The sequence below is a fragment of the Pantherophis guttatus genome, chromosome 1 (genome assembly GCF_059756535.1).
Source record: "Pantherophis guttatus breed Tessera chromosome 1, ASM5975653v1, whole genome shotgun sequence".
Taxonomy (NCBI): Eukaryota; Metazoa; Chordata; class Lepidosauria; order Squamata; family Colubridae; genus Pantherophis; species Pantherophis guttatus.
The window spans coordinates 186,128,233-186,144,898 of record NC_142063.1 but is presented as its reverse complement, the minus strand read 5'-3'; the positions used below and the strand labels follow the sequence as shown (position 1 = coordinate 186,144,898).

At 47.6% G+C, this 16,666-nt stretch overlaps 1 protein-coding gene across 3 annotated transcripts in view; it reads right to left on the bottom strand.

Annotated features, from left to right (window-relative positions):
• Nucleotides 1–12,644, bottom strand: part of KMO (kynurenine 3-monooxygenase) — a 48,266-nt gene extending 35,622 nt beyond the window's left edge. For 2 of the 3 annotated variants that reach the window (XM_087882220.1, XM_034426862.3), the window contains exons 1-3: nt 12,527–12,629; nt 9,100–9,169; nt 5,172–5,269 (exon numbers count right to left, since the gene is read on the bottom strand). In XM_087882220.1, coding sequence (XP_087738346.1) covers nt 5,172–5,269; nt 9,100–9,169; nt 12,527–12,580 — 222 coding nt within the window. In that variant the 5' untranslated portion in view covers nt 12,581–12,629. Of the gene's footprint in view, nt 1–5,171; nt 5,270–9,099; nt 9,170–12,526 lie in introns of all 3 variants that reach the window. The other variant, XM_034426861.2, reaches the window with a different exon arrangement.
• Between the last annotated feature and the right edge of the window lie 4,022 nt (nt 12,645–16,666).

Genomic DNA, 16,666 nt, shown 5'->3' with positions numbered 1-16,666 from the left:
AGGCTCTCCCCCTGGGGGTCGCCAGCCGACATTGTCTGGCGGACGGCACCCTGAGGAGGCCCACTCTGTGGGAGCGTACTGGCCGGTGGGAGGCTATTGGTGGCAGAAGGCGGTCTCGTAAGTACCCCGGCCCTAAGCCATGGAGCGCTTTAAAGGTGGTCACCAACACCTTGAAGCGCACCCGGAAGACCACCGGGAGCCAGTGCAGCTCGCGCAGGAGAGGTGTCACGTGGGAGCGCCTCGTCGCCCCCAAAATCCCCCGCGCGGCCGCGTTCTGGACCAGCTGGAGCCTCCGGGTGCACCCCAGGGGGAGCCCCATGTAGAGAGCATTGCAGTAGTCCAGGCGGGAAGTGACGAGTGCCTGAGTGACTGTGCGTAGGGAGTCCCGATCTAGAAAGGGGCGCAACTGGCGTATCAGGCGGACCTGATAAAAAGCCCCCCTGGCCACAGCCGCCAAATGATCTTCTAATGACAGCCATGTGTCCAGGAGGACGCCCAAGTTACGAGCCCTCTCCGTGGGGGCGAGTGATTCGCCCCCAATAGCCAGCGATGGCGTCAGCTGGCTATATCGGGACGCCGGAAGCCACAGCCACTCGGTCTTGGAGGGGTTGAGTTGGAGCCTGTTTCTCCCCATCCAGGCCCGCACGGCCTCCAGGCACTGGGACATCACTTTAAGGGCATCATTGGGGTGGCCTGGGGTGGAGATGTACAGCTGGGTGTCATCAGCGTACTGATGGAACTCCACCCCGAAGCCACGGATGATCTCACCCAGCGGCTTTACATAAATGTTGAACAGAAGGGGCGAGAGGACCGACCCTTGTGGCACCCCACAAGCAAGGTGCCTCGGGGTCGACCGCTGCCCCCCTGTCAACACAGATTGCGACCGGTCAGAGAGGTAGGAGGAGAACCACCGCAAAACGGTGCCTCCCACCCCCAACCCCGCCAACCGGTGCAACATGATACCATGGTCGATGGTATCAAAAGCCGCTGAGAGATCTAACAAGACCAGGATAGAGGAGCAACCCCTATCCCGGGCCCTCCAGAGATCATCCACCAATGCGACCAATGCCGTTTCCGTGCTGTGCCCAGGCCGGAAGCCGGACTGGAGCGGGTCTAGATAGACAGCTTCATCCAGGTACCGGGGAAGCTGTTGCGCCACCACACTCTCAACAACCTTCGCAATGAAGCGAAGGTTGGAGACTGGACGATAGTTAGCCAAAACAGCCGGATCCAGAGAAGGCTTCTTGAGGAGGGGCCTCACCACCGCTTCTTTCAAAGCAGCCGGCAGGACCCCCTCACTCAAAGAAGCGTTAACAATCTTCTGGAGCCAGCCTCGTGTCACCTCCCGGGAAGCCAGTACCAACCAGGAGGGACACGGGTCCAATAAACATGTGGTCGCGTTCAGCCGTCCCAGGACCCTGTCCATGTCCTCGGGAGCCACAGGATCGAACTCCCCCCAGATAACGCTCTCAAGACCTGCCTCAGTCATCCCGTCTGGACATACCCAGTCAGAGGCCAGCCCTTCCCGAATCTGAGCGATTTTGTCATACAGATACTGCACAAAATCCTCAGCTCGACCCTGCAAGGGGTCATCCCACACTTCCAGATGGAGGAGGGAGCGGGTCACCCTAAACAGGGCGGCCGGGCGATTATCTGATGACGCGATAAGAGCGGCAAAGTAGCTAGTTTTCGCCGCTTTTATCGCCACTAGGTAGGTCTTAATATGAGACCTCACCAGTGTTCGGTCAGGTTCGGAGCGGCTAGTCCTCCAACTACTCTCCAGGCGTCTTTTCCGGCGCTTCATCTCCCTAAGCTCCTTGGAAAACCAAGGAGCTAGGTGAGTTCGGTGCCGGGTCAGAGGCCGCAAAGGCACGACTCGGTCCAAGGCCCCGGCAGCCGCACTATCCCAGGCGGCCACCAGGTCTTCAGCCGAGTCATGAGCCAGAATCTCAGGAAATGGCCCAAGCTCCATCTGGAACCTATCAGGGTCCATCAGGCGCCTGGGGCGGAACCACCTGGTCGGTCCCGCCTCCCTGCGGCAGGGTGCAGCGGTTAGAAAGTCCAGTCGAAGGAGCGAGTGGTCAGACCATGACAAGGGTTCGATGGCTATATCCCCTATATCAAGGCCACTCAACCACTGACCAGAGACAAAAACTAAGTCCAGAGTGTGTCCTCCTGTGTGAGTGGGGTCATGAATTAACTGAGTAAGGTCCATGGCCGTCATGGAAGCCATGAACTCTCGAGCCACCTCAGACGTTTCACCGATAGATGGCAGGTTGAAATCCCCCATGATGGCAAGTCTGGGGGTGCCCACCGCCACCTCGGCTATAACGTTAAGGAGCTCGGGCAGGGCCGTTGCCACGTGGCAGGGAGCCAGGTACGTGACCAACAGGCCCATCTGTACTCCACGACCCCACTTCACAAAGAGGGACTCACATCCGGCTATCTGTGGAACAGTGGTCTCCCTTGGATCCAGACCTTCCTTTATAATAACCGCCACCCCCCCGCCCCTGCCCTGAGCCCTCGGCTGATGAAATGCACGGAAGCCTGGTGGGCATATATCCACGAGGGGGACTCCCCCCTCCTGGCCCAACCAGGTCTCCGTAATGCCCGCCAGGTCCGCCTCCCCCTCCTGAATAAGATCGTGAATGAGGGGGGCTTTATTAACAACGGACCTGGCGTTGCACAACATCAGCCGGAGGCTCTGGCCCTGAGAATCTGAACAACCTGGGGAACAAGAAAAGCATTGGGGACCGGAATGCGCAATCGCTCTAAGATAGCGAGTGCGCATTCCCCGCACATGATATGGTCCCCAGCTTCCGCCATATCTGCCCCTCCCACTCACTGTACTGATGGAACAGCCCTCTTCAAATCGAACTCCAACCCCCTCCCCGACCTCCGGTTCTACGTCCCTAATGTCGCAGCCCTTCGCTAAGGCTGGTCTTGAACCCGGTGGATTTCCCCCAGAACCCACCCTAATCCCCCCCGAACCCCTTAAAATTTTTGTTAAAAACTCACTAAAAAACCCACTTAAAAAACCCCTCAAACTCTTCTTAACCGCATGCCATCTCTCGGGGCTCCAACGCCCGTCATCAAGATAGGCCCTCGATAACGAAGAGGGCCAGACCTGCGAGAGGGGGGAGTCTCGCAGGGCACGAAGGTCATTCACCGAGTACATCAAAGATCAAAGGGAGGTGGTAGTCCATGGCCAATAACCAGGGGCCAATTTGATGTTATCACAGTCAGAAGGAGTGAAATGCCAGGCTTCAATAGAGTTCCAATGGAGCATGTGAGACCTCAGTGCCCTCTCACGGCAATGGCGGGAGTAAAATGCTGTTTCGGTCCGGCAGAGGGTGACCCAGCCCTCCTCTCACGGGGGCTGGTCAACCACGATCGTCCAAAAAGCCGGAGTTGAGACAGCAGCTATAGACCCACTCCACCAAGACTTGAATCCCCAGATGTAAACCTCCATTCAACGGAGGGAAAGAATGGGGTCAGGTCAGTCCACATAGTCCAGACAGGCTCAGACAGCGGAGATCATAACCGTCATTACCTCCGGGGAGGTCAAGATGGCATCTAGACCCGGAGATGATTGTTCAGCAGGCATACACGACATGGCATCACCACATTCAGGGGGATGGGGGTGAAAAAGGAGAGCAGAGGCAACAATGCCATAGGGGGGAAAACCCCTCAGTCATAGTCCAGCTCTCCCCAACCCCTCCCGGATCTTCCTTGGGACCATGCTGCTTGCCTCATCCAGCCTCGCCCAGCCTCCATAAATCCTCATGGAGGCCTCTGGGACGACCAAGGGGCCAAATAACGCCCCACGGTCGCCCAGGAGATCCAACAAAGCAAGCCAGCAACTGCCAATGGTGGCTTGCTTCACTGATAGTGACAGCTCTTTGGATCTCATCTTGAGAGTTGACAGCAACAGATTCCAAATGCAAATAGCACACTTGAAATGAACTCTGGGCCTTTTATCTGCACATTGTAATTGGGGTAATGAGGGAATATCACACATCTGCCCATGGAACAGCTGAGAAGCCAATTGTCCCATTACTTTTGGTCCCTTAACAAGTGGGAGGCACATATACAAACTGCTGTAAGTCCTACACCGTTCACCTGAGTTGGATGTACATACCCTCAAATTAAAGCTGACAGTCTGCAGTTAACGCACATCATGTTTGTTTCATTCCAACTCCATTGTGGTGGTGTATAGAGCCAAAGATGTTAGAATTGTGTCGATGTCCCAATATTTCTGGACCTGACTGTACCTGCTTAGTAGGGCTTTTGGCCCCCCAAGCGGTGTTCTATTTTATACAAAGTCAGCTTATTGCCCTCACAAACCGGGTCCTCATTTTACCTACCTCGGAAGGATGGAAGGCTGAGTCAACCTTGAGCCTGGTGAGAATTGAACTCGCAGTAATTGCAGGCAGCTGGTAGCTAAATACTACTTTAACAGTAGTTTAGTCCACTGCACCACCAGGCTCCTTCATTATATGGTCTATTTCACTGGAAGGTTCTGGAAGACTTTGTTTGGTCTCTTGAACACAGATCTCTACTGGTCCATCACATATCATTATCTAAACTCTACATCATCCACAACATATTCCACTATGAATTATTGGCAGCCAAGGAGTAATGTAAGCCCATAAAATGAAAGTAGTGGACTTTCATCAAGCAAGACCAACCTAAAAAGTTAACGATTTAATCCCTGTAAGGTCAAACACAATAGCTAGCAGCATGATTTATTGTTCTGTAGAGAGTAAGGAAGATGAGTTTGATGGAGATATGCACGCTCTGTTGCCAAGGCAACAAGGGGTAAAAGATATAATTATATATTATTTGTAAATGTTTACATTATGGTCAGTAGTGGGATTCAAATCCCGGCACTACCGGTTTGCTATTGGTAGCATGCGGGCGCACATGCTCGCTTTGCTTCTGCCCATGCGCAGACTGTTTTTGATGACGTCTGGGTGGGTGGGCGGAGCCTCCCGCCAGCACCACTACCAGTTCACCCGAACCAGGGTGAACTGGGAGCAACCCACCACTGATTATGGTGGACAGAATCCTTAATACTCTGCCCTAGAAATGTTATTAATAAATTAACAAATAGTCCTATAATGATCCACCTCCCACAGAGAATGTTAGCTCTTTCTCTTTAAGGTCACCTGATCTTCCATTCCAACTGCCTTGAGAGCTTCCCGTCCCCTGTGAGATAAGGCCAAATTAATGCTCCTGCCACGAGTTACACTTGAACTACGGATATCTGAAAAGAAATGAAGCAGACGTTTATTGTGTGCATTGAGATATTATAATTGCTAGTATCAAAAATGTTCATAATTCCATATTACTCATTTTCCAAATATTGACTTGTGCCAGGGTAGAACTGTACGATTTTTCCCATTAAGGATAGCAGAAGAATACGAATGACATGTTTATTTATAATTTTGTTGTGGCTCCGTTACCTGAGCCTGTGTCATCGGCAGGAGAGGACTCCGAGAGTGAAGGAGAGGAGTTGGCAAGGCCTCCCTCTCCAGGACCCTCCTCTCTGGCAATGCCTTCGGTGTCCGCTGAAGAGCAAGAGATAGGGCCGGGGCCAAGCACGTTCATGCAGCCACAGATGGACAGTGATGAGGGTAATGAGTCTTGGCTGGACCCACGCCAGCGTCGCAGAGATAAGCGCGCGCAACAGAATAAAGGGCGTGCCCGAGATTAGGCTGAGTCACTGGACCACACCCCACAGGATATAAAAGGGAGCGTGGTGGCCAGTCAAACCTTGTGACGAACAAAGCTGAAAGCTTCCACGCCATTCTGCATTGCCGAACTTTTGCTTTAAGACGGGATTATCTCTGGACTTGATTGTAATTATTGAGCTGCTTTCCTTTGATGTATCAGAAGTAGGAAGAAGTTATCTCTCCTCTTTGTAAATAATAAATTCTTGGCAGGCAGCCACTAGGTTGTTGCCAAGTTCCATTATCATAAGGAAAAGGATTTTGCCGGCTGGTTTGGTCTTTAACTCCTGAACTTCTGTTGGTGTGTGTGCGTGGGGTTGGTGACAGAACAAATTTATAAAATTTATTGGCTGTCCATTTAATCTCAGGGTAAGTCTCTGTTGTACCTCATGATGGATATCCTTTGTGGGGGGGGTGGGGGCAGTGTCAGTCTCTATATGACTGAAAACATGTATAATGAAATCAATTTCATAGCAATTCCAAAGGTGCTTTTCAGGAGGAACTGGACTTTCTTGTTTTTTCTTTGAAGATATTTTGCTTCTCATCCAAGAAGCTTCTTCAGCTCTGACTGGATGGTGGGGAATGGAGGGATTTATATTCCTTGCAGACAGCTGGTCATTTGCATCCTTTCTGAGGGTCGTTGAAGCACTTGGAGATTTATTTGTGTCTTCAGGGTCACCTGAGTAGTGCTCCTAGTTTCTGAAGTCTGCAATTTTTCTGGAAATCTGTTCATACTCCCACACCATTCGAAGGATGTTCATCCCAAAACATCCAAGTGCTTCAATGACCCTCAAAAAGGATGTAAATGACCAGCTGTCTGCAAGGAATATAAATCCTTGCATTCCCCACTATTCAGTCAGAGCTGAAGAAGCTTCTTGGATGAGATGTGAAACATCTTTAAAGAAAAAACAAGGAAGTCCAATTCCTCCTGAAAAAGCACCTTTGGGACAACCATGACCTGGATGATTGAGAATCTATACAGACTTTCAACCTCATAGCAATTTTCTGCTCCTGGGGGAATGGCTTTACACAATGGGGTGGTGAGGGGTTTCATTGCAATTTTGTTCACATCATTCTGACTTTCTTCATTTTTCATTTCATTTTCATTTTATTAGATTTCTATACCGCCCTACTCCCGAAGGACTCAAGGCAGTGCACAGCCAAACAATAAAAACACATACAGTACAAAATTTAAAAAATAGAATAAAATCAAATTAAATAATTTTGGCCCCGACAAATTTAAAACCCCAAACTTTTAAAACCAATTTAAAATTGAATATATAAATACTAAAAGATATTTAAAATTTTAAAAATCTTTTATAAAAGAGGGGGAAAATTAGGCCAGGCCGGCCTGGTGAAATAGTAAGGTCTTTAAGGCGCGGCGGAAGGTGCGCAGATCCGGGATCCTCCGTATCTCTCGGGGGAGCTCGTTCCAGATAGTAGGTCCCCCCACAGAGAAGGCTCTCCCCCTAGGGGCCGCCAGTCGGCATTGTTTGGCTGACGGCACCCGGAGGAGCCCCTCTCTATGGGAGTGTACCGGCCGGTGGGAGGCTATTGGTGGTAGTAGGCGGTCCCGCAAGTACCCAGGTCCTAAGCCATGGAGCGCTTTAAAGGTGGTAACCAAAACCTTGAAGCGCACCCGGAAGACCACCGGGAGCCAGTGCAGCTCGCGCAGGAGAGGTGTTACATGGGAACGCCATGTCGCTCCCATTACCACCCGCGCGGCCGCACTCTGCGTCAGTTGGAGCCTCCGGGTGCTCCTCAAGGGGAGCCCCATGTAGAGAGCGTTGCAATAGTCCAGGCGGGAGGTGACAAGGGCATGAGTGACCGTGCGTAAAGAGTCCCGATCCAGAAAGGGACGCAACTGGTGAATCAGGCGAACCTGATGAAAAATCCTCCCGGTCACGGCCGTCAAGTGCTCTTTTAAAGACAGCCGTGAATCCAGGAGGACGCCCAAGTTGCGAGCCCTCTCCGTGGGGGCCAATGATTCGCCCCCAATAGTCAGTGATGGCGTCAACTGACTATATCGGGACGTCGGAAACCACAGCCACTCAGTCTTGGATGGGTTGAGCCTGAGCCTGTTCCTCCCCATCCAGATCCGTACGGCCTCCAGGCACCGGGACATCACTTCAAGGGCATCCTTGCCCTCCCTTTTTGGATGTTGATGGACAATGGATTGCTTTTCAAACACGAAGATTCAATCCGGCTGCCACCCCTCCCCCCTCCCCCCCCCAAACAAACACTATTGATTCCATAGGATTTTCTGACCTCCTTCTTGTGCCTGACACCAGCCAGAGGAAAATAACTGGCCACAGAACTGCAGAAGGGTCTGCCTGTATGTCTTTTCCTCTGAGTCTTCCCTTGCACTTTTGTTGTTGTTGTTATTTGAGCGGAATAGTTTTTTTAAACAGTATTGAATCCTCAGCAATGTAAGGAATGGAGCTAGTTTGATCTTTTATCCAGCTTGATCAACAGTAAGCAAGCATAAATGTAGCCACACACACACACACACACCAGGTTGTGGCTATAAATTTCAGCCAATAATAGGTTTTAATGAGCCAAATTCTTACCTCCAGGTAGACAAATCCTCTAAGTCTTCTAAGTTGGGGGCTGAATTGGGCACATAGGATAACACTCTGAAAACTGATCTCAGAAATGTTACATTGTTTGAATTGCTTGGAAGGCTTGGAGAACTAAAGGGATAGAATTCCCACTTTTTGAAAAGAAAAACCTGACAATGGCTGATGGACTTCCCATCTAGGCTCTTGTAGACCCTGATTCTAACAAGACAACTGGCTATTTATATGATTTTATCTTCTCATATGTGAGTTTATTAACATTCCATGCTTATACTTTGGCTTTGGATAACACCATTTCCTTGGTCTTATCAAGGAATCATCAATGCTGTATTTCTCCATAGTGTAATATTTGTCACCCTACTTCTCCATCCTGAATACTGTATTCACAGGTAAAATGATTGAACATACAGATTTTTCTTCTGTTTTTAAAATCACACATGGGGCAAAAGATTCTACAAATTTTTTACTGATTCTGCAATTTTGATCAATAAATGTTGGTATAAATTCATTGATGTGAAGTTTAGAAGCAGGTCCTATTGCTCCAACTTGCAAATATAAGGATAACAGATATGCTGTATTTGATCTGAAAAAACTAAACCATCACTTAAAGTATTATTGTAAATAATTCTAATTATCGAAGTCTCCTGGTGATTTAATACTATAAAATCTCCACTTCTGAAAGAATAAGAAATTTCAAAAACAGCATTGCAGTAAGATTTGCAGGCTTCTATATACGTAGGTTTATCATCTAAAATGTTCACATATTATCAAATAACAGATCATACCTGATCTTGCTTCATACATTTCTACTTGGAATCCCCTTCTTGCAAAGAAAGAAGCATTTAGAGAACCCACCTGTAACAGAAGCATTACAGTGTTTTTTCAGCCAAAAACGAAAATATGCTGAAAAGGATTTGAGAGAATGCTACATGGTTTTAAAATGCATACTGCATCTGAAGCCTTTTCTGTAGGGGAGAATCAAGTCAACCAAATCCCCCAAAATGATATATTCGTGTGAATCAGGCTCGACAAGATGTTGACAAAATGTAAATGTTGAGGGACTTTCCTCTGCTAGAAATGTGAAGATTGCCACTTCATTGTTTCTATCCACATAAAGAAGTTCCTTTCATAAAAAGTCATGAAATGCAGAGAATAAGGAAACTATTTAATCATTGCTTCTTATAACAGTCAAAACAAGTTGGAAAATATGTTTTTGTCTTGTTATATTTTCATTTTTATGTCATGTTTTATTTTATGTTTATTTATTTATCATACAATCATTCTCAATTCTGTTTTTGAGGCATATTTGTCTCTAGAATTGCTTTCTTTTTTAACTTGCTCAAAACCACAAATTTTACCAACTTTTAACAGGTGTTTTTTTTTTTTTGCACAGAACCTTCCCAATTAGGAGAAATTAGCTCTACTGACTTGCTGCCATTCACATCACAGTATCACAGTTAGAAACTTTTAAGGAAAAGACAAATGTCTTTTATGGACCATATTCTAATTTCCATATTACTTTATCCTTATTTCTTTAGACACAGGGGAGGCTTTATATTTTTTAACAATAAAACAGGCATCTGTTACTGTAGTCACTTGTCCTTAATAACAAATTTCTCAGAAAGTTTCAAGAAGCTAAGTCCTACACAGGGTTTGGCTCCGCTGGCGCCGCGGACGGTCTTTTTAGACCGCTGGCATCGTGATTCCGTTGGAGCCGTCCTGACAGCGCTAATCAGCTGTCAGACGGCTCAAAAACCTCTCCTTCGGGAGAAGAAGGGGAGGAGAGCCGGTGGGTGAGGGTAGAGCTCCCCGGAAGCCCCCGGAATAACTCCAGGGGCTTGGAGGGTGAGAGCCCCCCCCCGTCAGCCCACTGAAGCTCCGGATCCGATGCGACTCTGTATTAACAGAGCTAGGCGTCGCGTCCAACTCTGCTGTCAAAAAGAAGATTAATTGAATCCAAAAAGCAGGCTGAACGGAAGCAGGAGAACAAGCTTTTGCAAGTATAATGCTTTCCTGAGCTGGAGGTGAAGATGGCGTCTTTGTTGTGAGTCTAAAAGTAAAAGTTAGAAAGGAAAGGACAGATTTGTGCTCAGAGACTGGCTTTAAGTTGCTGGATTTGATTTTAAAGAGCTGCTTGGAGAAAAGATCATTTTGCTTGGGGATTTACAAACAAATTGCTGAAAGCTGTTCAAGAGACTTTATGGCTGTGACTTTATGACTTTATGACTTTATGGTCATAAAGATGGCTTCCAAGAAAGGAGTTTTTGAAAGTGCTGGAACTTCTCCAGTGGTGTCAGAAATGACACAGTCGACTAATTCACAGAGATACAAGGATTCTATTAATGAATTTACAGAATTTGTAAAGGAAGCCATGAACAATCATACTGTAGCTAAGATTAACCAAATAGCAATCTTCGAATGGAAATTAAAAGAATTGTTGGAGGACACAAAAGCAAATACAGAGCACAATGACAATGCAGGAGACATTTTGATTAAAGCAGAGAAGGTGGAATCGGCTGGTTCTCAAGAATTTTCAAGCTTACTTCCTGCTCTTTGTGATGATTTGGAGAGGAAAAAAGTAGAAAATGACCAGCCTTGCGAGGTTTTGGAGGAAAAAGGAGATTTGCCAGCGGCTTTCACACAACTAACTGAAAAGAAACAACTGAATTTTTCTTTGCGAACTGATGATAATTTTTGGTTTTACAGAACAAGGAATAAAGTGACTGACTATATAAGCAAGGAGAGGCGATATGGTGGCTCTAAATCAGAGGAAACACTTTCCAAAAGGGGACAATTTTTACAGATACATCAACCTCAAATTAAAATTAAAAACCTCCTCAAAACAGAACTAGGAGGAATGAAGAAAGATTGGAAAAAATATAAAAAGAAAGCAAGAATGGAAGATTAATCTTTTTTGGTTTTGCAGTTGATGTTTTAATGGCTAATTAAAAGGATTATGTTTTAAGATTTAAAAGTTGGAGGGAGGAAGACTTTTTGTTATAAAATTTTTATGTATTAATGGCTAATTAAAATGATTATATTTTAAAATTTAAATGATAGAGGGAGGAAGGAAGATTGAGGGGAAAATGCAGAAATTCAATTATTGACTAATTAAGGTTTACTTTTTGTTATAAGATTTTCTAAAATATCTGAATTTTGAGAAAAGTGGAGGGAGAGTAAAATGTTTAAGTAAATGAATTAAGAATATTTTACAGATATACTAAGAGAGTTTTTAGGGTTTGAATGATCAATGTTTGTTAATGTTTTTAGAACCCTTAGAGTTAATGAAAGGGGAGGTTGATGACTTTGTAGAAGGGGAGTTAAGGGGTCCAGGGAGTTTTAAATCTTGCAGTAAGTTAGCACATGTTAGCAAATGTTTGTTGAAGTCTATGCCCTGTTTTTGTTCTGGGAAGTCGGGGGTGAGGGGTGGGGAGGGGGGGTTGAAGGTTGATGATAGATTGAATGATTGCTTATATTGTATATTTGTTTGATTATAAAATAAAATAAAAACTTTTTCAACAACAACAAAAAAAGAAGCTAAGTCCTACACAGAATCAAATTGTAACGCATTGTAAGCCGCCCTGAGTCTCCGGAGAAGGGCGGCATATAAATCAAATTTAAAAAAAAAAAATTCTTCCCAATTCATTTTTATACAAAGTAAGTAATATTATCCCCACCCTCTCCCACCCCACACTTTCTCACTCTCTCTTTCTCTCTCCCACACACAAATTCACACCATCCCATACTCAGCAGACATGGGACATCTTATGGTAGCTTCCTGATTTCTGCAGACTGGTGCCAATTAAAAATTAAAATGGTGCTACAAAATACCAACAGAACTTCAGTAGCTACAATTTACAGGGGAAAGCTACTGGAAACAAACAGGTCCAGAATTCCTACAAATACATTTCAAAAGCCATTGAGAAACCCATATGATAAAGTGAAAACGAATTATGACATACTTGTGAGTATACATAGATAAGAAGACATGAAAACAATCCTTTATCATCACAGAATGTGCAACTATTTTCATCTTAAACAGATTTTTAAAGGTTGAAACATTTTCTGTCAGACAGACAAACCTTGTTAGGTTTCCTGTTTCATTCAAATACAAAAAATAGACACTATTCAGCAATGATGGTTAAAATTTGGTTTGCAGTTCTGCTCAGTGACCATAATTTTGTTATATTTTTATATTTTAAAAGATCTTACCAATCCTCCCCCAATTATAGCTACTTTTTTCCTCTGTGTATTAGAAGAATCCATGGTTTGTATGTCTCTCCTTTGACTAGTCAGAAGATTCTGTACCCTCTTCTTGCATTCAGCAAAAATTTTTTGCAAGGGAGGAGAAAGAGGAGGGTCCATTCAGTTCAATGACCAACCAGATTTTGCAGAAGCAGATTACATTTTGACATCAGGTCTTCTCAGGTTGTTCATTTTCTAATATAACTTTCAACAGTAGAATAATAAGACTAAAGATCACCCCTTCCCCACTGCCTCCAAGACAAAATAATTGAATCTGAAGATGGGTATCTGTTACCTATACAGGTAATCCTCAAATTACAACCACAATTGAACTCAAAATTTCTGTTGCTAAGCAAGACAGTTAAGTGACATAGAAAGGACATTCTATGACTTTTCTTGCCACAGTTGTCATGTGACTGACTGCAATTATTAAGTTAGTAGCACAGTTATGAAGTGGCTTCCCCATTGACTTTGCTTGTCAGAAGATCACAAGCGTTGATCACATGACCCTGAGACATTGCAACTGTCATAAATACATGCCAGCTGCTAAGCATTCAAATTTCGATCATGTAACCATGGGGATGCTGCAACAGTACTGTGGTCATAAGTCATAAGTCACTTTTTTCATTGCCGTTGTAACTTCGTATAGTCACTAAACAAATGGTTTTAAGTTGAGGACTACCTGTAGAAAGGATGAGGGAATTCCTTGGTGTACTTCTCACTCAGCTCCTATTGTGAATCCATCTTTTTAAATTATTATAGCAGGCTGGGGTGTTTTTTTCTTCTTTCTTTCCAGTGTAGGTACTCGTAATCTGAACCTTTTGGAAAGAAAAAGTTCAAGAACGTCCTAGTTGTCAGCCAGACCATGGGACTGCTTCACAAGCTGTGGTATGCTACAATCTGAATTAGTTTAACATGTGGCACAAAGCACAGTAAAAGCTACCTGTTATGTATCTAATTTTGGAGGGAAAATTAGAGCGGGAAAAAGCTTGATGATCATTGGCTAACACATTTGGCAAGTAGCTACTATATATAAGGAGAGCTGTTAGACTGTAAAGTTGCTGGATTCTCACTGTACATAAAAGAGTTGTTGTTCATTTCGACCTGGCTCCTGGCTCCTCATTCACTCTATCTAACACTGGCAACAAGGGTGCGATCGAGGTAGACAGGTTGCACAAATAAGAGCTGACAACCGAATCCAGCCAGGCAGGAAAATCTGCACAAGCCGAGCATAGCAGAGCGATGTCCGCCTTCACACCGCCGTTCGATCCCGTGAAAGAAAAATGGGGATCGTACATGACGCGATTTGAATGCTTCCTCGAAGCAAATGACCTCCAAGGGCTGTCTGACAATCGGAAGCGAGCCCTCTTCTTGAGCCACTGCGGCCACGAAGTGTTTGACACAGCCGAATTGCTGTCAGAGCCAACATTGGTACAGTCTGTACTGTGGCAAGTCCTGCAGACCACGTTGAGGGCACATTATGCCCCCGTGCCATCCAAATTCATTCAGCGCTATGAGTTCTGGCAAAGACTCCAAAGGGACGGCAAGTCAATAAATACATACATGGCAGCATTACACAAGGCCGCCACGCATTGCAAGTACCGTGATCTAGATGATATTCTCCTAGACCTAGAGCAACTAATCTATGAGGTTAAGGATATTAGCCTCCAGAGGTGACTGCTGGCCAAGATGACCCTCACCCTTCACATTACCCTAGACCAGTGATGGCGAACCTTTTTCTTGTTGCGTGCCGGAAGTGTGTGTGTGCGCGATAATGCCTGCGCGTGCCAGCACTATTAATGCAATGCGATCCCTCACGCGTGCGCATGCACACGTGACACCCCCATGCATGCGCCCCACATTGCGCACACTCCCCCATGCATACGTTCTGCATTGCGCATGCGCAGTCCCCCACATGCGCTTCATGCCGCCCCTACCGCGACTTGTTTTGGGCTTTTGGGAGCAGGGATTGAAGCCCCCAGTTGCTGCTTCTGGCAGCACAATGACCAGCTCCACTGGGTACAAGGGAGTGGGGGGAAAGATCTGCTTTCGGGGCTTCCCTGTCTCCCCAGCCAAGCAGACTGTCCAGGGGCAGGGATTGAAGCCCCCACTTGCTGCTTCTGGCAGCACAATGACCGGCTCCGCTGGGTACAAGGGGGTGGGGGGAAAGATCTGCTTTCTGCTCCTGGTGCTGCCAGGGAAGAGGCACCGCAAGAACCGCTGTTGCCAGGGATGAGGGGGTGCCAGCGCCAGAAGCAGTGGGCTGGGGCTTCAATCCCTTTCCCTGGACAGCCTGCTCGGGTGCGGAGACAGGGAAGCCACAGACAGCAGATCCTTCCCACCATCCCCTTGCACCTGGCAACAGTGGTTCTTGCGGTGCCTCTTCCCTGGCAGCACCAGGAGCAGGATTTCCTGTGGGTTTTTTCCCCCTTCACACCACAATGAATGAAGAATGAGGGGGTGGGTGGGAGCGACCCACTTAGCCCTTTTCTGGAGGAGGTGGAAAGGGGGGAGGCGGCGATGTCTTTGTTATTCCGAGGCTGTTTGGGCCAGCCGATTCTTGTTGTGCCACAGCGGCTTGTAAAGCTCGGGCTGAGCCTGCGGGCTGCCAGGTCTGGAGCTGGCAGTGGCTTTTTCCTTCCCCTGGACAGCCTGTTCAGGTGGGGAGACAGGGAAGCCCCGAAAGAAGATCCTTCCCCCCACCCCCTTGTACCCAGCGGAGCCGATTCTTGCGCTGGGGCAACAAGCAGCAAGTGGGGGCTTCAATCCCTGCCCCTGGACAGCCTGCTTGGCTGGGGAGACAGGGAAGCTCCGAAAGCAGATCCTTCCCCCACCCCCTTGTACCAGGTGGAAAGGGGGGTGGGGATGGTGTTGTCTTTGTTATTCCGAGGCAGGGCTGTTTGGGCCAGCCGATTCTTGCTGTGCCTACACGGTGGGCTGTTTGGTGATCTGGCAAGGCTGCGTGGTTAAGACAGCGGCTTGTAAAGCTTGGGCTGAGCTTGTGGACCACCAGGTCTGGAGCCGGCAACAGCTTTTTCTTTCACCTGAACAGCCTGCTCGGGTGCGGAGACAGGGAAGCCCCAGACCGCAGATCCTTCCCACCACCCCCTTGCACCCAGCGGTGGTGGTTCTTGCGCTCCCCTTCTCCAGCGGTGGCAGGAGCAGCTGGCGGGGGAGAGAGGGTGGTGGCAGGCTGCAACAGCAGGCTGGTTGCGCTGGCTACAAGGCAGCAGCAGCTCCTCCTCCTGCCACCCTCACACTCCAGGCAGCCATATCTGTCCTCTCCCTGCGCCAGCCCACATGGATTCCAGGCAGCGCAGCTGCAGGGCCTTTCCTCATGGTGGCGGTGATGAGGCAAGCAGGCAGCCAGGCATAGGGGAGTGACTGGTGGCAGTGCTCCTGGCTGGCAAGGGGTGGATATCCCGGGGCTGTATGCGGGCAACAATGGCATGGCCGGTGCGCACCTGCACTAAAGGCCAGCTGATTGTCATGCACGCATGCGCACCAGTAACCTGCAGACTAGCTGGCTGGTGCTCATGCGTACCCTGGAAACCCGGAAGAGGAATGGGCGACACGACGCATGCCAGGCAACATGGCTCTGCGTGCCACTTCTGGCACGCATGCCATAGGTTTGCCAACACGGCCCTAGATGAAGTCAGAGCACATGAATCGTCGAATAAAGCAGCAGAGTCTCTGCAGCAGCAAGCACCACCCCAGGCGGCACAAAAATCATCCATAGTGAATCAGCTCAAACCGACAGTGCTGAAGAAAGCGAGGAAGAAGTATTCAAAACAGAGAGCAAGCAGCAGAACGATATTGACGACCAGAAACAGAGCTGTGCTAGCTGTGGGGGGTTTCATCAGAGGCAGACATGCCGTTTCAAAGATGCCATCTGCAGGCAATGTAATAAGAAAGGGCATTTGGCGCGAGTTTGCAGGGTGACTCAACCATCCAACCACAGGCAGCGAATGGCTACCAGCCAGGCTGGCCAACCACGACCCCCCAAGAGGGATGGGAACAACCTCCAGAGGAGAAGCGCCTATGATAATACCCCCGAGATGTTCCAGAGTCACATCAGCCAGGCTACCACATCCCCGGAGCAGAAAC